Here is a 24,163-nt window from a genome sequence, read left to right as displayed (position 1 = left end):
AGATTAGGGCCTAATGATTTAAAAAAAAAAAAAACTTATATGAACTGTAACAGCTTTGAAATGTATGCATGTTGCGTTTTTATACCCCCCCCTCTCCACACACAGTGCAGATGGGGTGAAATCACCTAAATCATAAAACATCATGAACTTCCATGATGCAATTCACTCCAAAGACACCAGGAAGTCCTTTATGACAAATGATCCACAGGGTAACCCTGAGATCTTAAAAGACATTGGAAAGCTTGTGTCTAAGAAAAGATGACATTGCATACATTTATTAGGGATGGGTGCTAAATTCCAATACATGCATACCGCCACGGTTCTTTAAATGTATATCAAGTGTTGACATTCCAAACACTTGTCTCCCTGCTGTTTTGTGTATTATATTTTTTATTATTTTAGGATWAAAAAAAACTGACAATTACATGGGATGCCTTGTTCTGCATAATTTAAACAGTACGGAAAGGAATGGCAATGCTTTAGACATCACAGACTCATAACCCAGCCCCGCCCCCAACCCACTGCCTGCATGCAGCTTCCACTGCACAAAGGCCAAAGGTCATCATCGTGTGAGACAGCTTGCAAAGAGCACGAGAAGCATTCACAGTAAAGGAGGATGAGGGAAGAGGTGTGGTGAAGGGGGTAGAAGAGAAGAGGGAGGGAGAGAGAGAAGACGGGAAAATAAACAAAGTGACTGCAGCACTGGCCTTGGTTTCGACAGGAGAAGGAGCAGCATAGTCCTCCTGATTGTTACTCTTTTCCATTGTCTATGACACAAAAAAGTTTGTTTACATATGTATGTATGTATGTGTATATATAAACATTACAGCTACAGCACCTTCCCCCAACAACGTCAATACCTCGCGCATGGTACACGGCCGTGCCAAAGAAAAGAGTCCTAAAAACAATATATTGGTCAGAATATTATTTTTTTCTTTTAAAATTGGCATTTGACATGATGCTCTGCTGCCGTTTTGGGGGAAGCAGGGGAACAAAGGTTCTTCTTTTGAGTTCATATTCAAGTTTGCTCCTTTTTTTCTCTGGTGTACATATCTTTTTCTTCGTGTTCCTATAAAAAAAAAAAGTAAGAGTTCACACTTTCGTGATCTGCGTGTGCTGCTCCTCATCAAAAGGTTCGTTTTCCGGATCAGAGTCAGTGGTGTCGGAATATCGATAATGGTCTGGCTCGTTGTCACTAACGTCCGGTGTGACAGATGTCGAAGTGCTCGCCTCAGAATTCGAAGAATCTTCCACGGTTTTCGTGAAATACAACTTCACCTAAAGGAGCGAGATAGGGAGAAAGGGGAAGCCATAATATCAGAACAAGGAACCTTGTCAAACAATAGAATTCAGCACTGCCGCCATTGAAAACCAATGTTTCAATTTCATCAGGATTCTAATAGCGCAAAGATCAATTGAGAGATTTACACAACAGATTTGTAGTACCTTCCTCATATTATTAATTGGCCCAGCGTCGCCCGGGTTAGGGTTTGGCCGGGGTAGGTCGTCATTGTAAATAATAATTTGTTCTTAACTGACTTGCCTAGTTAAATAAAGGTTAAATAAAAGATTCCATTACAACCATTAGTTTAAATGGCTCACCTTGAAATTAGGTGAGAAGTAGCGGTTAGCTTTGTCTTTGTTGGCCTTGTCCAGGTCATTCTTGGTGAGCGCGAGGATGAGGTAGTCCCTGTCGCTGTCCCTGCCGCTGTCCCTGCGTTCGGCACTCTGCGGGGCCTGGGGAGGGGTGCCGATCGTGGACTGGTTCTGAACCCCGTCCACATCGTTCACCACCACCGACCCGTTCTCCACCTTCTCCATGCTCTCCTCCGGTGGCCCGGGGATGAAGAAGGTGTTAACCCAGAAGTGGAACATCTTATCCTGGATAGTGGAGAGGGAGAGGTACTGACTAACTGTAATGGAGTATGTCTGACGATCATTGTGGTTATAGTTACCATGCTAATGCCGGCTTAGAAAAGCTACACATTTACAGMACATAAGTGTGAAAATCCTTATCAGTTATTTATAGTAACATGATTCAATACATTTTCAGGTAAGCTAGCCAATTATAACGTCAGAGTGCRGTTTAACGTCATTACGATTATCATGTATGATACTATAAGGGACTCACTTAAAAAACCTTTTATGATAAAATACCAGGTAAACATTGGAGTGACACTGCAATTATGACAGTAACTACAATGGGGCAGCAATTGAAAACCCCATAACAGCTGAAGCCAAGGAAACCCAGGTGGAAATTAGAGACACTCATGTGACAGGCGGAACTAACCAACCTTCTTCATCATTTTGTTTTGCTTGTGAAAGAACTCCACTTTGATGTCTCCACACACGGGCAGCGGCTGGGGAAACTCAAATAGCATGTGCTTTTCTTCCCTCCGCGTGTGAGCCGGGTTGGATGTGTGGATCTTGACTTTAAGTTGATACACCACAAACTGAGGATCTAAAAGGGGTGAGTGTTTCAGAGACAGGGGGCAGAGATATGGAGAGAGGTTGCAATGAAAGGTAATGGCGGTAGAGAGAACCAGACAAGACAGGATACAAGTCTTAGTAGTCTTGGAGTTACTGCCATGATAGTTACAAAAGCAACCCCTAGTTGGGACTTCTCTAAAACCGTGTTTTCCAATATAGGAGGAGAGAAGGAAAGAACCAGACCACAAAGGAGAGGGGGAAATAACCAGACCACAAATAGCACCCAAAAAGAACCAGAACGAAAGACATGGGACCCCATTCTGATGACTGTTGTGCTTTCTTCTATAACAATAGCATTACATTTGTGAGAGTTTGAAACTTCTCATAAGGGGGTGGTTGGTTGGTCTTTGTATGCCTCCACATTGCAATGATGTTTTAATGCTACAACTCCTTCTTCAAGCCTTCACTAGAATAAGTTCTACCTTTCTAGTTCTTGTTGGAACTGGTGCCAAATGAACAGTATATGAGGGAAGGACATCAAAACGGATGAAAGGCTCATTTACCCCAATGCCAATTCCCTTTCTTGAAGCCCAGAGGGATCGGCTCGCTCCTGTTTTTAACGGTACTGTCCCCTTAGAGAGAGAGAAGGAGATTAACTCACAGCCTGGCTGGGCTGGCAGGCTGGGCCTTCAGAACACAGCAGAAACACTTCTAACGGTACAGATATATGCTAGGATATCAATTATATACATACATAGCCACATATCTAAAAACAATGCTTTCAAATGGAGATATCAAATTAAATCTAGTCAACAAGACTTGGGATACATGGTGCAATACATTAATAATTCACAGGAAAAAAGAACATGTGGGAACTTCAGACTGTAGATATTCCAAGAACATCTCAATTGACCACTATAAATCCCAATGGCAGAAACCTGCATCTAGCCTATTTAATTCTTAACAATGTGTGATAATGTATTCACCAATGAGAACCGTCTTATATGCTAGTCCATTGAAAAAGGCACGTTCTCTCCAAATGAGCTTCTTACCCAATACACTAGTGATGTGCGGGTTGACTCATAACCCACAGGGCCCGCTGTGCGGGTGGGTTTAGGGTCATTAAATATTGTGTGGATGAAGGGCAGGTGGGTGGCGGGAGGGTTAAATAAAGAGAAAATGCATAACAAATACATAAATGTATGTAATGTGCAATTTATATCTATAGTCTACATTGAGGTTTTCTTAAATTATTTTTTATCTGGAATTAGTGCGTAGCCTAAGCCTAGGCTTTAGGGCCTAACACTGTAGCGTGCCAAATACACGCCAATTGCCAAATGCTTTTMGGAACTTGGGCAGAAAAGGTTCATGTCAATCGACTGAGGCAAAAAAGGATAATGTTAGAGTTTAATTCAATAAGAGAAAAGCTGTGAAATGGAGAGTTGAAAATAAATTAAACGGAGGGCCAGAACAGTAGTCTAATGTTTGGGAAAGATTTGCTGAAGTGGTAGGAGAGGATGATAGCAGTGCCGTCCGGCTATGTTGTGTGTGATGATTGTGAACCTCTATATAWATTTGACAGTCACAAGACAGGGACATCAAAATGGCACATCAAGGTAACTGTACTGTTCAGATGGGTTAAATGGAATAGTAGCCTAACTGAAATACGGAAAGATGTTTAGGGACCGGGAGGTTATAGACTGTAGCTCTATAACCTCGCTCATAGCCTGATATAATATTAACAGGAGTGGAGAAATAGTATTTATTTATTTTAGCATCTTGAGAGAATGGATGCGGACCATCTGTAAATGTGCTGTTTTTATCAGCATCATAAAAGCTGATAGTATTTCAACCACAAATTATGCATCCAAGCCGACCCCCCCCCCCCCCAAAAAAAAACAAATGTGTTGGGTAATTTTAACAGATTTAAATTTCCTTAAAACCAGTCAAACCAATGTCATTAGGAAATGTTGTACTGTTGTACTTATTATTATAATTTTTTTWGTTATTGCATTTTCTCCCCGGTACCTAAACATCGTTGTAGAGAAGCAGAGATGAAAGAGGAAACAGAAAGCAAACTTTACCGATGCCAACTAGATTGAATCATTCATTCTATCGATTTATGACATTTTGTTGAGAAAGGGTTTATTTAGTCTAAGGGAAACAAGTAATAACAGAAGAGAAGCTGTATGTATCTATTTATGGACAAGTTGACTAACAAATAGCCTACCAAAATGTCGGAAATTACAAGCCGAAACTTGGGCCTATCTAAAAAGACCTCTTCAAAAYATTGTTGCGCCATCTGACGGTACAGCGCATTTTCTATATTTGCGGGTTAGGGTCGAGTGCAGGCCTCAGATTTGGGGAGGTGAACAAKCAGCTGATCTGCACATCACTAAAATACACCTCAGTATTTAGCCAATACTTTAAAATGAGTGCGAACAAGTAACATGATGTTTTCTATCTAGGTCTTTGCAAATAGAGAACGTCAAACTCAGAATAGGGCCCTCTCTAGGGAGTGTTAAGATGGAAAGAGAAGGGTGAGTTCAGAGCAGTTGAGCACATTCAGATGCTAGGTTAGAGCATCACAGATAATCCAAGGAGGAAAAAAGTGCATTTTTGTGCAACAGTGAAATATTGAGAAAAAACAAGAAGATAATCTGTGACTCAGYCACATTAAACCAGAAATCCACATTTCATATGACCAAAATGGAAAGATATTTAAATCATTGTTTCACAGATAAATTCAGCCAAGCAAATTACATGCAGTAGATGTACATGCATAGTCATTCACATTCCATTAGATGAAAAACATAGATCACTACATCTCTTGATTAAAGATCATAGGTGAAAATGTCTACTTGAGCTAGGAGTTGAAGTCTTTGTCTTTCTGAAAATCCCTGGACAACAATAAACGCAGTTATTATATTTGCTATCTGTAAGAGGTCATTGGTGAATTGTTATTTACACGTACTGAATTCATCCTCTGAACGACAGAGCAAAACATGTCACAATTTGGATAAAGCAGGTAGAAGCCAGCCTTGCTGAACGCAGCTGAGAATAGTGTCATCCATGTTCTCTTTCTCATCAATATCTAGCCATCTTTCTTAAAGAGTACAAGCAACTGATCAAGAGCTTCGTTMGCTTCAATGTAAAGTACATAATATGACTCTATGCTCTCACTACACAAGTTGACCTGCACCATTCTCTACTACCGTGGGTGGCCGTATACACACCATTTAAAGAGCTACATGCCTACGCCCTGAGTCGGAGGTCAAGTTAAACATGAGTGACTCACTGCAGGTGCCTCCACTGAACATTGGTAGCGTCTCAAACACCATTTTGTGGAAGAGGAGAGCCACAGGCTTGTAGTCCAGCTTGTTTTTCAGCAGGTGGCTATAGTAGTACACATAGCGCCGTTGGCTTGGGATCGTCACTCCCTGAAAAGGAAAGACAACAAAAACAGTCAATGCTAGGGAAGTACCTCAATTTAATAAATACCACAAAGAATAAGATATACAGATTGTGAAAAATATGTCTTGGAAATCCTGTGTGYCTCAGTTGGTAGAMCATGGCGCTTGCAAGTACAAAAAAGTATGAAAATGTTTGCACTCACTACTGTAAATCGCTCTGGATAAGAGTGTCTGCTAAATGACTAAAATGTCAATGTAAAAATTTGATCACGGCAGGTCTATGACAAAACAGAAGATCTAGGCCTAGTCTGCGTTTATAAAATATCTCACACCGAGTACTAGCGTCTAGTGTCTACTAGGGATGGGCACGGTTAATCGAATATCCGAACGGACGTTATTATTTGATTTACTTGTGTTAATTTTTTGTGATTTTTTTTTTATAGGCTAATTTTGAAAAATAAAATAATAATTGACATTGGTTTGCTATTTTCCCCACTTGGAATAACAACTACAGGCGCACACCTAACAGAGTTCCCACAACAACTGACCCAGATCAAAGTAAAACATTKATCAGAAAACCTTTTTGTAACAGAATCAGTTCTATCATGACAAAAATTGGACTTCTCRGTCACTGTTGCTTTCAGCCAAAAAACAAGCAGAGAAAAAAAACAGCCTGTCCACAGTTCTCCGCCATGTGCATTTGCGTCGTTCTGATAGATCACTATCCGGATATCCGAACAAATAATAAAATMTCATATTATTTGAATAGTTAAATAATGTAAAATGCCCATCCCTAGTCTCCACCCCTGGCAAGTCACTGTCACTGACCTTCTTGTCCCTTGTCCGCACTTCCCCGTAGAAGTCGAGTGCRTCCTGGGCGTCCTGGAACTTGCCACGGTGCAGGAGGTAGGCGCAGATCATCACCCCGGTGCGGCCTTTCCCTGCCTTGCAGTGGATGGCCGCCACATGATTGTCATCCTCGCTCAGCCACTGGTCGAGGTCTTCACAGAACGGCTTGATGAGCTCTAGCTGAGGCGGGTTGTGGTCTTCAAAGGGGTATTGTGCAACTGGCGGATGGAGAGAGTTAGAGCGAAATATAAAGACTAAGTTTCCTTTAAGCAACCTGGCTCTAAAAACATTTTGTTTGTGACGGCGTACCTCTGCAGTTAAATTTGGCAGCATCGTAGTGTCGTTCTGCACAACTGAAATAGGAAGGATATTCWGTCAGCGGTCATGAAGGAGCAATTAATTTGTAAACAAAACATTGATATTAGKATTTAAGTGTTTAGCGGTATACTTACAGATTGTAAATCTTATAATGGCTTTTATGTTTCGAGTCAAGAAACCTGTTGAGGTAAAAGGTAGTTACATTCAAAACATTCCGCAACTACAGAAATTGACAACATAATGCATCTAATGAGAACGGAAAACTTTATCAACTTGGGTTGTTTTGTCTAATGTTGGTCACAAACCACATTCCACACGCATTGATTTCACAGTCCTCACCAGTTGAGGTCATGAGTGGCTGTTACTCACCGTACAACCTCGTCTATATTGTTTCTGTACACTCCTTCGAGTCGCTCTGCAGGAAAGCCCATAGCAATGATGTTTGGATAGATATCTGTGGTCACCATTGGGTCAAGGACAKATACATAGAAGAAAATCCTATATACAGTGCATTTGGAAAGTTTTCAGAAACCTTTCCGTTTTCCAATTTTTTTTATGTTACAGCCTTATTATGAAATGTATTAACATTTTTTCCCCCTCATCAATCTACACACAGTACCCCATAATGACAAAGCAAAAACTGGTTTAGACATTTTTGCAAATGTATTACAAATAAAAAACAAATACCTTATTTACATAAGCATTCAGACCCTTTGCTATGAAACTCGAAATTGAGCTCACGTGCATCTTGTTTCCATTGATCATCCTTGAGATGTTTCTACAACTTGATTAGAGTCCACCTGTGGTAAATTTAATTGATTGGACATGATTTGGATAGGATCAGATCTGTCTATATAAGGTCCCACAGTTGACGGTGCATCTCAGTGCAAAAACCAAAAAGGATTGTGTTAAGGCACAGATCTGGGGAAGAGTACCAAAACATTTCTGCAGCACTGCATCTCAGTGCAAGAGGCGTCACTGCAGTCCCTGGTTCGAATCCAGGCTGCATCACATCCGGCCGTGATTGGGAGTCCCATAGTGCAGCGCACAATTGGCCCAGCGTCYTCCGGGTTTGGCTGTGGTAGGCCGTCATTGTAAATAAGAATTTGTTCTTAACTGACTTGCCTAGTTAAAGGTTAAATAAAAAATAACAAAAATGCTGTGGGGGTGTTTATCAGCGGCAGGGAGACTAGTCAAGATCGAGGGATAGATGAACRGAGAAAAGTACAGAGATCCTTGATAAAATCCTGCTCCAGAGCGCTCAAGACCTCAGACTGGGGCAAAGGTTCACCTTCCATCAGGACAACAACCCTAAGCACACAGCCAAGACAAGGCAGGAGTGGCTTCAAGACAAGTCTCTGAATGTCCCTGAGTGGCCCGGACTTGAACCCGATCGAACATCTCTGGAGAGACCTGAAAATAACTGTGCAGCGATGTTCCCCATCCAACCTGACAGAGCTTGAGAGGATCTGCAGAGAAGAATGGGAGAAACTCCCCAAATACAGGTGTGCCAAGCTTGTAGCGTCATACTCAAGAATACTCAAGTCTGTAATTGCTGCCAAAGGTGCTTCAACAAAGTAAATTATCTGAATACTTATGTAAATGTAATATTTCAGTTTACTAATGTTTATTTATTTTATTATAAATTTGATCCCAAAAAATATAAAAGCCTGTTTTTGCTTTGTCATTATTGGGTATTGTGTGTAGATTGATGAGTAGATTTTTTATATTTTTTTTTATCCATTTGAGAATAAGGCTGTAACAAAATGTGGGGAAAGTCAAAGGGTCTGAATACTTTTGGAATGCACTGTATAGCTCATACAACACCAAAACCTCTAGCTCACAACGTAATCCTATCACAAAAGGTCTGAGGAAAGATCATCATGACGTTTGTATCACCATGTGGGTGTCATTGTGCAGTAATGAACAGAAAGGGAAAGTACAGTGCTGGGCAGAAGGGTTGTGATCAGTAGAATAACAGATGGTGTTGGCTGTGTGAGGGCGAGAGAAGAGGCTGAGAGGACCGGAGCACTCCTAATCAAGCGGGGCCCACATGTGGGTGCACTAGGAGAATTTACACAGCTTGACCTGCATGTATTTATAGAGCCCTAGTTATATTGAGATCGTCGCAGATGTTGGGCTTAATTTTCCTTCAGCCCCAGCCGAATCACATGGAATATTTAACAGATCAAATGTAAGAGTAATGAGGACCCTGCCTTGACYGACAAGAAAAGTATCTTGTTGGGATAAATGGCAATTGGTTATGGGGTTCATGGGAAGGAACAGTGGAGCAGTGAAACACGCTGATGAGGTGACTTCAGCGACGAACATGGCTCCAGGGTGGTTACATTTTGCCACCCTTTGACTTGAATTGTCAAGTTTAATATTTAATTGGTCACATCGGCGCAAGCTGCAAATTCTATCTGGTTACTTCACTCAAAACATTCTATTATGGAGTGGCTAAAATCATGACTTGGTCAAACTAGCATAAAGCAGAGTTTCCCAATGTCAGTCCTGACCATGGTCCTGCCCCCCCCCCCCCCTTGGTGCACGTTTTGTTTTTTGCCTAGCACTACATAGCAGATTCAAATAATCAAAGATTGATGAGTTGACTATTTGAATCAGCTGTGAAGTGCTAGGGTAAAACCAAAACGTGCACCCAGGGGGGTCCCAGGACAGTTTTAGAAACCCTGGCCTAAAGTGCATGAAAGTGCTTGCCTGTYCCCATTTCTTCCTGCAGGCTCTGAGTAGGATAGTGGGAGAGGACTGGCTGAGAAAAATGTGTTGTAATAGCAACCTTTACAAAATATTTGTTTTCCTCCAAAAGCAACTACTGTTGTGACTGTTGGAGAGGAGGTTCTCAGCTTTCTGTATTACATTTATTTCTCAACTCTCAATATTGACTGTCTGAGTGCCGTTTTTTTAACAAAAATATCTGGTAGGCTATGGGCTTTGAGATATGCGGAACGGGGGAGCACGCATCTGCCATTTGCAGTGATTACATAGGCCTAGACATCGTTGGGAATGATACAAAGTTATTACATTTGCTGTTAGATTAACCAATTACATGGCTTACTAGCAACATATTATATTCCTCAACCTAGCTAATGCATTTGGAGTTTCCACTTCCTCAGTTGGCAAATGAACCCTAAAGGAATTAGCCTATGTGATAGCCTATTTGTAGCCACACAAAATACGTATGCAAATTAATTGAACTAAAGACATCACAATTCTGGATCCCTATTTTTGGAGTAAAATATAGCAACAGGCTAATTGTAACSCCAAAATTCATTACAATCACTGGTTTAGGCTGCACATCAAAATATCGTGAATAATACCATCTCAATAGCACTGTGTATGACTTAAGATGATTGCAAAAACGTTTCTATTGACCAACAATTTTGGRGCGACCAAATCATGGGCTGGTGCAACCAACTGAAAAACYGGAGGGAAAGTTAGTCTGGAGCCCTGCTAAACCCACACACTCATTAAGTGCAAATGAACCTGTTACTTTCAGCTGCATATTGAACATTTTATAGTGCATCTGAGTTTTTTTTGAAAGATACTTTAAATTACTAAACTAATTTCTGTCTCTGGAGGACAAATGTCAACCATATTATGTGTGATCATGTCCATATCAACTTCAATGTCATATCTCAAAACATTATTGAATTGATTGCACATCATCTCAACTCCTACCTGTAACTGACATTCTGAAGCCTGTCTGCCTACATAAGCCGTGGGATTTTGCACTTTAACCACTGACGAAAGGTCACCCTTTTGTACGTTTCCTGTGTCATCGTGTCAGAAATAGAACGGCTGAACAGCTCTAATTTAATATGTCTGTTTTTTTCTAGCAGAAGTTATTTTGGAGCAATTCATTTTAAAACTGGTCTCCAAGARTTGACACACCACTGATGACTCTGYTGAGAAAGGTGAAGACTTGACTCCCTTCAACTGCCTCTAATTTCTGCATAATGCATGCACACAAACACACAGTACAATGGCAGTATCTGTGGATGTGATGAACACATTTGCCAAGATCCAATGTAACTTGACCAAAATTTGAATGAAACTAGCAAGAATATGATGCCCTATGTCAGATAGGCGTAGTATCTACCAAATTCCAGCTATGGCATTAAAATTCAAGAGGAACACAATACATTGCATTAATTCAATAAAACACAGCAACYATTTTATTATAGTATTTGCATAATGCCAAGCTACTTGCCTGTGGCCTTCAGCATATGAGCCTGTCTATTACATAGAGGAACATAATCATTTCCATTAATGCCTCAAAGACCTAATTAGGAACCAAATGCAGGCCGTTCTATACCACATAATGGGCTACAACCTCCACCTCTGCCTTTGGTCCTACTGGCAAAATCATTCCACTCAGACTATTTTAAGAGTTTTTAAAAAGCTCCAGAGCTCCTAGGGGAGCTACAGCCCAGGGGGCTCGGCATTCTGCAGCTGGGAGGAAACGCACATACAGGACGCCCGACGGAAGCTCCTCTAAAAACCGGACATTTCAGGAACGCCTTTTCTCTCTGGCGTTTTCAGCTGTCCTGCCACAGCTCTGTGCTCTAGCTAACTCCATGGCTGGGCAACAGAAAAAAAAGAGAGTAGAGGGGGAGAGAGTTGAAAAGAGAAAATGAGAGGAGCAGGCAGAGAGCGAATGATATGGGAAGGGTGGGTAAGAGTAGAGGAGAGAATGTGGGGAAGAGAGCAGGAAAGAAAGTGCTATGGAAAGGTGGTTGGTTAGACAGATGGGGACTCAGGCAGCAATGCTGATACAAGATCACTGGTGCTCTATTATAAGGATTATTCCCAGAACCCTGATACTGCATTATAGGGATATAAACGGTTAACTGTTAATCGGTTAGCTGCCGAAAACACATTTGACCAGTCATGCTTATCGGGCTTTATGTTCATTTGCARAATTTAGTGGAATTAAATTGGCGCGTGTGTATTTCTGTTAGTCGTCATGCATCTTATTTATTATCCAGGCTGTATCACATCCGGCTGTGATTGGGAGTCCCATGGGGCGGCGCACAATTGGCCCAGCGTCATCCGGGTTTAGCCCGGGGTAGGCCGTCATTGTAAATAAGAATTTGTTCTTAACTGACTTGCCTAGTTAAATAAAAGGTTAAATTATTTATCACACATGCACAGCATACAGAGCCTAGTTTGAGGAGCGGAATGGCCCKTCACCTGTCAGACAACGCGAGAGCAGACCCTTTAAAAAAGCTGGTATTGGAATTAAACATGCTTTTATAAACCCAGTCATTGTGCAACAAATAATTCTAAATGCAYTGGCGTGTTAACTGTTTTGATGGCCACAATTAAAAAGAGCTACTATTAATATATCTCAATCTCAACTCTTAATTCAAGTGCGCCTCCTATTCGCATGCATAGGCTATAGTCAACGGTAGGCAGGCTATCAGCTCGTCACCCACCACATTGCAATGTGAGTTTAAGGCAGTATAATTGCTTGAAACCTGAACATCTTACTTAACTTTAAATAACGTGGAATGTCTTACKTTGCTTCAAATTAGCCTAGCCAAAATACAACCATAGAAACATGGATGCAATTATTTTATAAATATTTCCTCATGCCATTAAGCAGCATTTCTCTCCTGTTCTATTGGTTTTCATAACTTTCTTTCGTTGTCCAGAAGCCAAAGGCACAATCATAGTCATATTAGCAACCCATCCTAGTTATTGCTATTAGATTCTCCCTCTTTCTAAGTTTCTAATGGAGATGTTCATCTACGTCACAAATGGAACCGCTCGCATTAGGTGCGTTGCTTAGAACGGTGTTCACGCAAATTGCATTTTGGCAAATGTATTAAAAATAAAGTATTATTACCTGCTTCACTACAGCTGTTGAACGTTCAATAATAGCCTTTTGACTGTAAAACGGAGGGCTTGCTATTGTTGCAAATGTTCATTTAGCTCGTAATGAAATATGTCAGTTCCTTGTATGCATGCATAGTCTTTTCTGTTGGTCACGTTATTTTCCTGTTTGGATGTTATTTTTTATAGTTTGACTGGTTAACCGAAATGTCCATCCCTACTGCATTACATAACTGCAAAGAGCTCATATTGTTTTAAGACACCATGCCAAATCTGATAAAAAAAGTTTGCGTCCAAAAGTGCCTGAATTTAGATCAGCAGAGAGGGGACTCACACTGACTGGCTGTTGCTCATCAACAGAGGAATTACTGGGGTTGAATGACACACCCCTCTCGCTCCCTCGCGTCTATCTCACAAGCAGAAAACCCCACAGAAACGGACAAATCTGATATCAATATCTCAACAACACCATCTTTACACGATTAGCCTGTTATCCATTAATCTGTGGTTTCTTCTACTGAATGGGTGCGGGGAATAAACTGAGTTGAATTTACATAAACACCTTTCTCCAGTGAGTGGTGTCCATTCAAAACAGAATAGTGGCATTTGACACTTTCAATGTGGGGTAAGCTTAATGCTCAGACAGTGACCAGTTTTCCTATTAGTCACATGTAAGTATCAATTTTAAAACAAGATAGAAAAGTAAAGCAAGAGACCCCTTTAACCCGTGCCGCAACTTACATCAATATGGTCTCTACATTATAATACTGTATAGCCTGCCACAACCAGTGGATTCAAACAGACTGTGGGACAAGTCGTTTTGATTTGCTCAGGTCCACAAGTAACTGAACAAATGCCTCACTAAACTGTCACAGGTATTGCCATTAGGGTGAACACCTTCCTACCACACCATAGATAAAAAGGACTATACAGGCCATTACAGTCCCTAGATTTTTTGCAAAGTGCACAAAAACCTGCTCCAAATAAACATTGTGCACATAATCCATGTCAGAGAAAACTATACAATTAACACATTCCCTGTGTCCACTCTTCCCACTATCTCTKCCCCAAACCCATACAGTGCACTCCCTTAAACTTGTCTTCAATATCAGGGCCAGGTATGAGATGTGCTGCAGCAAGGGACTACCATTCTCACCACCAGCATAATATGGGTTAACAAAATCAGTATAGGCCTAGATCACAAATGTCACTTGACAGAATACATGAAGATGTTCTGAAGTTAACCTCAATAAATTAACAATATCCAATCATGCAGATTCCATTTGGACTTTATTAGCATTAGATCTTCTCAATTTAAGAATTTTCAGGAAGTGGTGCATCAGTGTGAATGTTATTTGTAAAAAGTATATAGTGATTCATTGAAAAGCTAGACATCGAAAATTGGCATATTMAATTAATAATTTGCATAAAGATAACATGAACTGAATTGAGGCTCTTTCGGCATTAGCAAGTTTTCAAATGTTTTTTATCCAAGGTTGCCAGATATGTTCCCTATACCCTAAGGGAACCTAATTTAGATCACGTTTGACAGCTAGCTAGCAGCACATGCTGCATGATTGCCAAATTCATGAGACCATATTTAGTTTCTCAATCTGGTTAACAGTGCTTTTCGAAAGGTGCATTGCACCGTCTTAAACATTCAAATCGATTGCTTCCCAACATGTCCAATGATTAAATCTGTGATACATTGGCCTTTGGGCCAACATCCCAGAACTGTCAGGCTGCGTTTACACAAGCAGCCAAATTCAGATATATTGCCCATAATTGGGTAAAAGATCAGAATTGGGCAGCTTATGTAAATGCAGACTCTGTGTTCGCAAACCAAGTTTGCGGTTGATTAGCTGGCCAATAGGTTAGATAGTTTGCTAGGTAGCTAGAATTATGCCTCATGTCATCTATATTTCATCTAAGAGAAGAAAACATTGTTACAGCAGCCAACAAGCTTCCCTGCATTGTCAAATAAGTCAAGTTTTACTGTAGCAAGCAAACCAAATGTTAGTTTACATTACGGAAGGTTGGCTAACATCAGTGGTGGAAAAGGTACTCAATTGTCATACTTGAGTCATTTTCTATCAAAGATATCATTACTTTTACTCGAGTAAAAGTGAGTCACCCAGTGAAATACTACTTGAGTAAAAGTCTAAAAGTATTTGATTTTAAATATACTTAAGTATCAAAAGCAAATGTAATTACTAAAATATACTTAAGTATTGAAAGTAAAAGTATAAATKATTTCAAATTCCCTATATTAAACAAACTAGATGGCACAATTCTTGTTTTTTAATTTAGGGATTACAAGGGGCACACTCCAACACCTAGACATAATTTACAAAAGAAGCAGTGTTTAGTGAGTCTGCCAGATCAGAGGCAATAGGGATGACCAGGGATGTTCTCTTGATAAGTGCATGAATTGTACTATTTACCTGTCCTGCTAGCCATTCAAAATGTAAGAAGTACTTTTGGGTGTCAGGGAAATTGTATGGAGTAAAAAAAATGATATTATTTTCTTTAGGAATGTACTGAGGTAAAAGTTGTCAAAAATATAAATAGTAAAGTATAGATATCACCAAAAACTACTTATGTAGTACTTTCAAGTATTTTTACACAAGTGCTTTACACCACTGGCTAACATTAGCTATCTAATAGCAAAGTAGTCATGTCTATATGGACAATTTGTAGCCAACAACGTTTAAGTAATAATGACTGGCTGCTAACCTGAACCTAGCTAGCAAGCTAAATTGGTCAAATAATGTGTTGGCTAACGTTACTCGTAACACAATTTACAATGCCTTCAGAAAGTATTTATACTCCTTGACTTCTTCCACATTTTGCTGTGTTACAGCCCGAATTCAAAATGTATCAAATGTATTTTTTTCTTTACACAATACCCCATAATGACAAAGTGAAAACATGTTTTTAGAAATGTTTGCAAACGTATTGAAAACAAAATACAGAAATCTAATTTACATAAGTATTCACACCCACTCAATACATGTTAGCATCACCTTTGGCAGCAATTATAGTCGTGAGTCTTTCTGGGTACATTTCTAAGAGCTTTGCACACCTGGATTGTACAATATTTGCACATTRGTTTAAAAATTCTRCAAGCTCTGTCAAATTGGTTGTTGATCATTGCTAGACATCCATTTTCAAGTCTTGCCAAAGATTTAAGGCGATTTACATCAAAACTAACTAGGCCACTCAGGAACATTCAACATTGTCTTGGTAATCAACTCCAATGTACAGTTGGCCTTGCGTTTTTGGTTATTCTGCTGAAAGGTGAATTTGTCTCCCMGTGTCTGTTGGGAAGCAGACAACCAGGTTTTCCTCTAGGATTTTGCCTGTGCTAATGTGTTGTGTTTGCCCCAAACGTAACACTTTGTATTCAGGACAGTTCATTTCTTTGCCACATTTTTGGGATATTTAACATTTTTATTTGTACCCATCTACCAAAATATGTCCTTCTTRGCAAGGCATTGTAAAACCTCCCTGGCCTTTGTGGTGGAATCTTTTGGAAATTCACTGGGTGACTGAGTGACTTACAGATAATTGTATGTGTGGGGTACAGCGATGAGGTTGTCATAAAAAAACGTGTGCACACAGAGGGAGTCCTTGCAACTTATGCAAACGTTTACTCCTGAACTTATTTAGGCTTGCCATAACAAAAGGGGTTGAATACTTATTGACTCAGACAGTTCAGCTTTTCATTTTTTATTAATTTGTAAACATAATTCCACTTTGACATGGGGTATTTGTGTGTAGGCCAGTGACAATCACAATGCAATACATTTTAAATTCAAGCTGTAACAAAATGTTGAAAAAGTCGAGGGCTGTGAATACTTTGAAGGCACTGTACCTGATAATGACAACTAACTAGCTAGTTACTGGATGTCATACATACTTCCTTCAGACATTTCTGCGTGCTCATTTGACAGATCCASCATATTTCAAACATGCTTTCCGGCTTGTCAAAAACAGCCAGTTACCTTAACTAGCTAACGTTAGCTAGCAAGCAATCATCGCTATTGAATTGATACAATATGCATACTCACGTGACTAGTTTACTGTATGATAAACTAACGTTAGTTATTTAAGAAAAGGATACATGTTAAATCCAAGTCGAACCCATCCTCCTGGTATCTCCTTTTGTTCCGGCTGACCATTAATTTTATCTTCGCAGCCATTGTAGCTAACTTAGTGACAGGAGTCTATTTATGAAAAATTATGAAAAAGTATGGTTGCTTTCGTTGATTTGCCTCTCGATCGCCCTTTGCGCTTTTGATTTTGCAGCTCCTTTCTCGCAATAACAAGCTAGCAAAGGTAGCAGTGGTAGTCGTTGTGAGTAGGATTAACTAGCTAGCTAGAATGTCTTCTCTGGATCATAAAGGCGGGCCTTGCTCTGCTCCTCCACGCAGGCCCAACTTTCCCAATCCTGGAATTTGTTTTCAAATCCCCCCTGAAAAACACATACAATTCTCCTCCCGCCTAACCGTATGGTATAAGAGACGGTCCGAACCTCTTGATCTACAGTAGCCGCCGTGATTGACCGGACAGCGAGGAGAGAAAACTCTCCGGCGCTCGAATTTGAAGACTAACGTTACTCTCGGAAAGGACAGCAACAGTATCCACTCGTAGCTAACGGTAGCAAGCTACAGTATAGTAACTAACTAGCTAACGTTACCCCTTTTTTTTTAAATCCAAAAACCTCCTAGCGAATCAACATCGTCGTGAATTGTTTGCTAAAAATACACCGGAAAAAGTGACAGGCTCCACCGTGCATTTATATTGTCTATACAGGGATCAAATATGTGCACAGATTCGTTTGACAGATAGCTATGTCCCGGGGATCATCTTTTCGCGTTTCTCTCCAGCTGAATTCTCAAGCTTCCATCATGGCTTCCAACGGAGGAAAAWAATGTAGAGCAGGCTAGGTTTTTAAAATAAATATCCTACCGCGGCAAATATATAGTTCTAGGTCGAAATCAAAAACACTTTCTTCCTATCAAATAAATCATTGTTGATTCTCAGAATAGCTATTTATTTGCATAAGTTTTATATCCTAGTCAGTGTATTGTCAATTTACGTTTTTTTGTAGTCGGCTAGTTCTTTTGTTGGCAGCGGAAGGACACAATCAGAGCGCATGCAAGTCTCTGTCAATGTGATCACGTGTTTTTTGTAATTAGGGAAGTTTCCAACATAATGTCACTTTTTTCGGTTTAAATTGGGTTATGCTATTTCAGTGTGACTGACAAGCATATATGTTCATGTCATCATATAAAACAATTGAGAGAAGTCAGATACACCATTTTAGTATATTATTTCTAATGTCCTAGTTTTCCTTATTGAATGTATCCATGGGGTCCATTAATTGACTCTGAGACAACCAATTACCTCTGTGTGTGTGTGTGTGTGTGTGTGAGAGAGAGAGAGAGAGAGAGAGAGACAAGGGTGGGGTGTAGAAGTGGGGGTGTCTGTCAAACATTCCTTAGACACAAAACACATCAAACATGATCTGTAAAATTCAAAGGCTCAGACCAACTCTCCCTGCCTGAAGCTTGGGATGAACGGCCATTTGTTTGTAGTAAAACACTTCTGACGGTTAGGACTTAAGGGGAAACATCCACTTCCACTCAGTGTCATGAAAAGACCAGTACAGTGCAACTTTTTTTTCCCAAGACATGTTGTCACTCACCATGTGTCTTGATTTGACTGGATCAAATGGAACATACTGTTTTGTTGTTGATGACTCATATTTGATGTTTCTACTTTTTAGACAGGGTTTGGAACACATTTTGGTGACCTAGAAAAAAAATGGTGCCTATGAATTGAAGCATCTCCTCTTCTGAGATGTCTTCTGCCCAGGCATACGTTTCATATGTCGCATACCGCCCCAACAGATCCACAGATGGCGCAATCTCTATTGCACTCCACATTGCCCATTTCCACCTGGACAAGATGAACACCTACACTCCATAGTCCTTGCCGATGACGAGCATATCCATAACATGATGCAGCCACCACCATGCTTGAAAATATAAAGAGTGGTATTCAATGATGTGTTGTGTTTGATTTGCCCCAAGCATAATGCTTTGTGTTTAGGACAAAAAGTTAATTTCTTCGCCACACRTTTTGCAGTATTACTTTAGTGCCTCATTGCAAACAGTCAAGATGTTTTGGAATATTTTTATTCTGTAAAGACTTCCTTCTTTTGACMCTGTCATTTAGTATTGTGGAGTAACAACAATGTTGTTGATCCATACTCAGTTTTCTCCTATCATAGCCATTCAACTCTGTAACTGTTTTAAAATCACCGTTAACCTCATGGTGAAATCCGTGAGCGGTTTCCTTCCTCTCCGGCAACTGAGGAAGGACGTCTGTATCTTTGTAGCAACTGGGTGTATTGATACACTCTCCGAAACGTAATTAATAACATCACRATGCTCAAAGGGATATTCAGTGTCTGCTTTTTTTTTTACCCATCTACCAATAGGTGCCCTTCTTTGCGAGGCATGGAAAACCTTGTTAAGTACATTTTTCACTCATGAATGTATTTAGGCTTGCCATAACGAATGGGCTCAAGACATGTCAGCTTTACATTTTTTATTCATTTGTAAAAATTCTGAAAACAAAATTTCACTTTGACATTGTGGGATATTGTGTGTAGATCAGTGGCACAACATCTTAATTTAATCAATTTTAAATTCAGGCTGTAATGTGAAAAAAGTAAAGGGGTGTGAATACTTTCTGAAGGCCACTGTATGYGAGAATGCTGTTCATTGACTACAGCTCAATGTTCAACTCCATAGTGCCCTCAAAAGCTCATRACCAAGCTAAGGACCTTGGGAGTGAACACATCCCTCTGCAACTGGATCCTTGACTTCCTGATGGGCCGCCCCCAGGTGGTAAGCGTAGGCATCAACACATCCGCCATGCTGACACTCAACATGGGGGCCCTCAGGGGTGCATGCTTAGTCCCCACCTGTACTTCCTGTTCACCCACGACTGCGTGGCCGCGCACGACTCCAACACCATTAAGTTTGCCGATGACACAARAGTGTAGCGACTTATCACCAACTACGAGACAGCCTATAGGGAGGAGGTCAGAGACCTGGCAGTGTGGTGCCAGGACAACAACCTCTCTCTCAACATCAGTAAGAAAAAGGAGCTGATTGTGGACTACAGGGAACAGAAAACCGAGCACGCCCCCATTCACATCGACGGGGCTGTAGTGGAGTGGGTCGAGAGCTTCAAGTTCCTCAGTGTCCACATCACTAAGGATCTATCATGGTCCACACTCACCAACATAGTCGTGAAGAGGGTACAACAATACCTTCTTCCCCCTCAGGAGGCTGAACAGATTTGTCAAGAGCCCTCAGATCCATTTCTTTTTTTTACAGCTGCACCGTTGAGAGCATCTTGACTGGTTGATCACCGCTTGGTATGGCAACTGCTTGCCATCCAACCGCAAGGCGCTACAGAGGGTAGTGTGTACGGCCCAGTATATCACTGGGGCCAAGCTCCCTGCCATCGAGGACCTCTATACCATGCGGTGTCAGAGGAAGGCCCAAAGAATTGTCAAAGACTCCAGCKACCCAAGTCATAGACTGCTACTGCACGGCAAGCGGTACCGATGCACCAAGTCTGGAACAAATAAGACCCTGAACAGTTTCTACCAACAAGCCATAAGACTGCAAAATAGTTCACCAAATAYCTACCCGGACTATAACCAAATAGGCTCCCGAGTTTGAGCTCGGTTTTATCATAACTGGCCGTGATCGGGAGTCCCCATAGGGCGYCGCACAATTGGCCCAGCATCGTCTGGGTTAGGGAAAGGTTTGGCCGCGGTAAGTCCTCATTGTAAAATAAGAATTTGTTCCTAACTGACTTGCCAAGTTACTTTTTGCACTAACTTTTTTGACTCATGACATACGCTGCTGCTACTGATGACTATCTGTCACTTTACTCCTAGTTATATGTACATATCTACCTCAATTACCTTGTTCCCCTGAACATCAACTCGGTACTGTTAGTCCGTGTATATAGCCAAGATATCATTACTTATTGTGTATTTATTACCACTTTTCTATTATATCTTTATTTTCTTTCCTGTTGCTTACGAACCATGTGACAAATACAATTAGGTTTGATTTGATTGTTAGCTAAAGTTAGCTAAAGTTAGCTAAACTTTGTAGTGGCTGTTTAAAGAAAACTGAACCATGGATTACAGTTTCTCCTGGCCGATAAGACTACTTTAAGGGTGAGGAAACATCTAAKATCAAGTTGTATAATAGTAACCTACGCCTTTAAGATTTGGTACCTGATGTGAAATTAATTTACAGAATTAGATGGCAGTGTGTATTTTCGGATATATATTTGGCCCCCAGAGATGTGGGTAAGGAACAATGATTCACACAAAAATCTGTAGTATTTGGGAATACATGGTGTCACAACTGTCATGATGTGCCCTGGGGTGTCACGTTCTGACCATAGTTCTTGTGTGTTTTGCTTGTTTRAGTGTTGGTCAGGACGTGAGCTGGGTGGGCATTKTATGTTGTGTGTCTAGTTTTTCTGTTTCTATGTTTGGCCTAATATGGTTCTCAATCAGAGGCAGGTGTTTTGTGTTGTCTCTGATTGGGAATCATATATAGGTGGCTTGTTTTGTGTTGGGGTTTGTGGGTGGTTGTTTCCTGTCTCTGTGTTTTCTCTGCACCAGATAGGGCTGTTTCGGTTTGCCACGTTTGTTATTTTGTTAGTTGTAAGTGTTCACAGTTGCGTCTTGTTTATTAAAGTCATGTTGAACACGAGCTACGCTGCGTCTTGGTCCGATCCCTGCTACACCTCCTCTTCAGACGAAGAGGAGGAAGGCTGCCGTTACAGAACCACCCACCAATCTCGGACCAAGCAGCGTGGCTACGGGCAGCAGCAGCAGCAGCAGCGGCCAATTACACAGGACTCCTGGACATGGGAGGAAATTCTGGAGGGTAAAGGACCCTGGGCTAAGGTTGGAGAATATCGCCGCTCTCGTGAAGAGCTGGAGGCAGCTAAAGCCGAGGAGCAGTGGTATGAGGAGGCAGCACGGAAGCGTGGCTGGAAGCCCGAGAAGAAACCCCAAAAATGTATTGGGGGGGGGATAAAGGGGAGTGTGGCGAAGTCAGGTAGGAGACCTGCGCCAACTTCCCGGGCTTACCGTGGAAAGCGAGAGTACGGGCAGACACCGTGTTGTGCGGAAGAGCGCACGGTGTCTCCTGTACGTATGCATAGCCCGGTGCGGTACATCCCAGCTCCACGTATCGGCCGGGCAAGATTGAGCATTGAGCCAGGTGTCATGAAGCCGGCTCAACATATCTGGTCTCCAGTATGTCTCCTCGGGCCGGTGTACATGGCACCAGCCTTACGCATGGTGTCCCCGGTTCGCCAGCACAGCCCAGTGCGGGCTATTCCTCCTCCCCGCACTGGTCGGGCTACGGGGATCATTCAACCAGGTAAGGTTGGGCAGGCTRGGTGCTTAAGAGCTCCTGTACGCTTTCACGGTCCGGTATATCCGGCGCCACCTCCTCGCGTCGCTCCAGCCTGAACCAGTAACACCCAGTGCCTTACACCACGTCACCAGCGCTTACCTGTGTGCGTCTCCAGAACTCTGTTCCTCCTCCACGCATCTCTCCCTGTGGATGCGTGCTCCAGACCCAACGGTGCCACCAGTTCCGGCACCACCCACCAAGCCTCCTGTGCGTCTCCAGGCCTGTACGCACTGTTCCTTCTCCCCGCGACTCGCCCCTGAGGTGCCGTTGCCCTCAGGCCCGGTACCACCAGTGCCCTACGGTACCCTACGCACCAGGTGTATTCAGTGTGCCTCGAAGAGTCCAGTGGCCCTGTTCCTGCCCCCGGCCACTAGCCTTGAGGTGCGTGTCTACAAAACCGCGTAAACCACCAGTTCCGCAACACACGCACCAGGGCCTGAACTGTGCCGCCTCAGCACCGGCCTCCTTGACCCAGCGCCTCTGAGCCCTGACGCCCAGCCGCCCCTCTGAGCTGTCTGCAGCCCGCCTACCTAGCGGCGCCCCAGCGGCCATCTGAGGCCATGCTCTGCCCAGCGCCATACGGAGGCCAGCTCCGTCTGATGCACCAAGGTGCCACGAATCTGCGCCATCCGTCCCTACTGAATAAACCTGACTTTTGCGCACTGCAGACCATAGAGGCCGTGATCAGCCATACTGGTAACCTAGTGGATGACCTAGAGAGTACAACCTACTGCTAACCTACTGGCCCGAGCTTGACCGCGTCTAGAGAGATATAACCACTTGGAGTCAACCAAGCAGGCCGACCACTGCGGCATTTAGAGTCCCCTCTGATTAGAGACCAGTACTCCCTAACTGTCAGGAGCACGGCGATTGACCCCTAGAGCATAGAGTATACGAACCTCCTGAGTCCTTGTGAGGTCTATGTCCTAGAGAGCTGGTGGCCAGAGCCGCCAGCCCATGGACCTAGGTACTAAGGAATAAAAAGCGCCACTGCTGCGAGCAAGCACCCAAGACCCACTGTATAGGTCAGGAGCTGCCATGACAGGCGCCACCCTATGTCAGGTAGCTTAGCCAGCCACCGCCAGCCTAGAGAGCTAAAGTGGTAAGAAATTGCTGATGTGAATAATATTCCCGAATAATATTGATAATTGTTATCTTCCTATCCGAGCAGGTGTGGGAGTCCGGCTCGCCTGGCGTCCTCTCTACACCAAAACAGACAAACTACTGGGGACACCAATCCCGGCCGGAAGTGATTACTGAACCTGGATGCAACCAGGGACTGTGGAGTGTGACGACGCGTCTTGCACGTGAGGATTGCAGTGGGCTTAGAAGCCGCTGCGGTCCGTGTTAACTGATTAGTAATTGCGTACTGAGTGAAGCCTTAAAGGCCGTGCAAAATTGAAGAATTGGGTGGTACCCGAGCTCACTGTGCAGGTACCGGGGGCTGCAGGGCACGCACCTCAGGCGAGTGCGGAGAAGGAACAGTGGCTGTACAGGCTCTGAGACCACAGGAGGCTGTGCGTGGTATCCGTTTTGGGGCAAGGAAAATTTGGCATTTATCAGGTGTGCCGCGAAAAGTCTTGTTGGACGCACCGGTGCTTGCCGAGGAGCGAAGCTGCACACCCGCAGCCGGCCACGGTACCAGTGAGAGGAGCGTGCGTACCCAGAGGAAGGGCACACACTAGTACGATATTTCTTGGGAAACGCATCAGAGTACATGAAGCCTTGGCGCTGGCCCGGGCCAGTCATGAGCCG

General features: G+C 42.4%; 1 protein-coding gene across 2 annotated transcripts; it reads right to left on the bottom strand.

Annotated features, from left to right (window-relative positions):
* Window positions 1-370: 370 nt before the first annotated feature.
* Window positions 371-17,567, bottom strand: LOC111951781 (phosphatidylinositol 3,4,5-trisphosphate 3-phosphatase and dual-specificity protein phosphatase PTEN). Of its 2 annotated transcripts, XM_023969990.2 has the most exons (10): window positions 16,996-17,567; window positions 7,380-7,464; window positions 7,145-7,189; window positions 7,002-7,045; window positions 6,672-6,910; window positions 5,729-5,870; window positions 2,994-3,062; window positions 2,295-2,461; window positions 1,603-1,881; window positions 371-1,278 (listed from the first exon to the last, which is right to left on the bottom strand). In XM_023969990.2, exons 1-10 carry the CDS (start codon window positions 17,072-17,074, stop codon window positions 1,093-1,095), a joined length of 1,335 nt encoding a protein of 444 aa, XP_023825758.1. In that variant the 5' UTR covers window positions 17,075-17,567; the 3' UTR covers window positions 371-1,092. The 2 variants fall into 2 exon arrangements, with proteins under 2 accessions (XP_023825758.1, XP_023825759.1); XM_023969991.2 differs by lacking the exon at window positions 2,994-3,062.
* Between the last annotated feature and the right edge of the window lie 6,596 nt (window positions 17,568-24,163).

The sequence above is a fragment of the Salvelinus sp. IW2-2015 genome, linkage group LG25 (assembly GCF_002910315.2).
Source record: "Salvelinus sp. IW2-2015 linkage group LG25, ASM291031v2, whole genome shotgun sequence".
Taxonomy (NCBI): Eukaryota; Metazoa; Chordata; class Actinopteri; order Salmoniformes; family Salmonidae; genus Salvelinus; species Salvelinus sp. IW2-2015.
The sequence above is the reverse complement of the archived record's forward strand: the minus strand, read 5'-3'. Positions and strand labels throughout refer to the sequence as shown.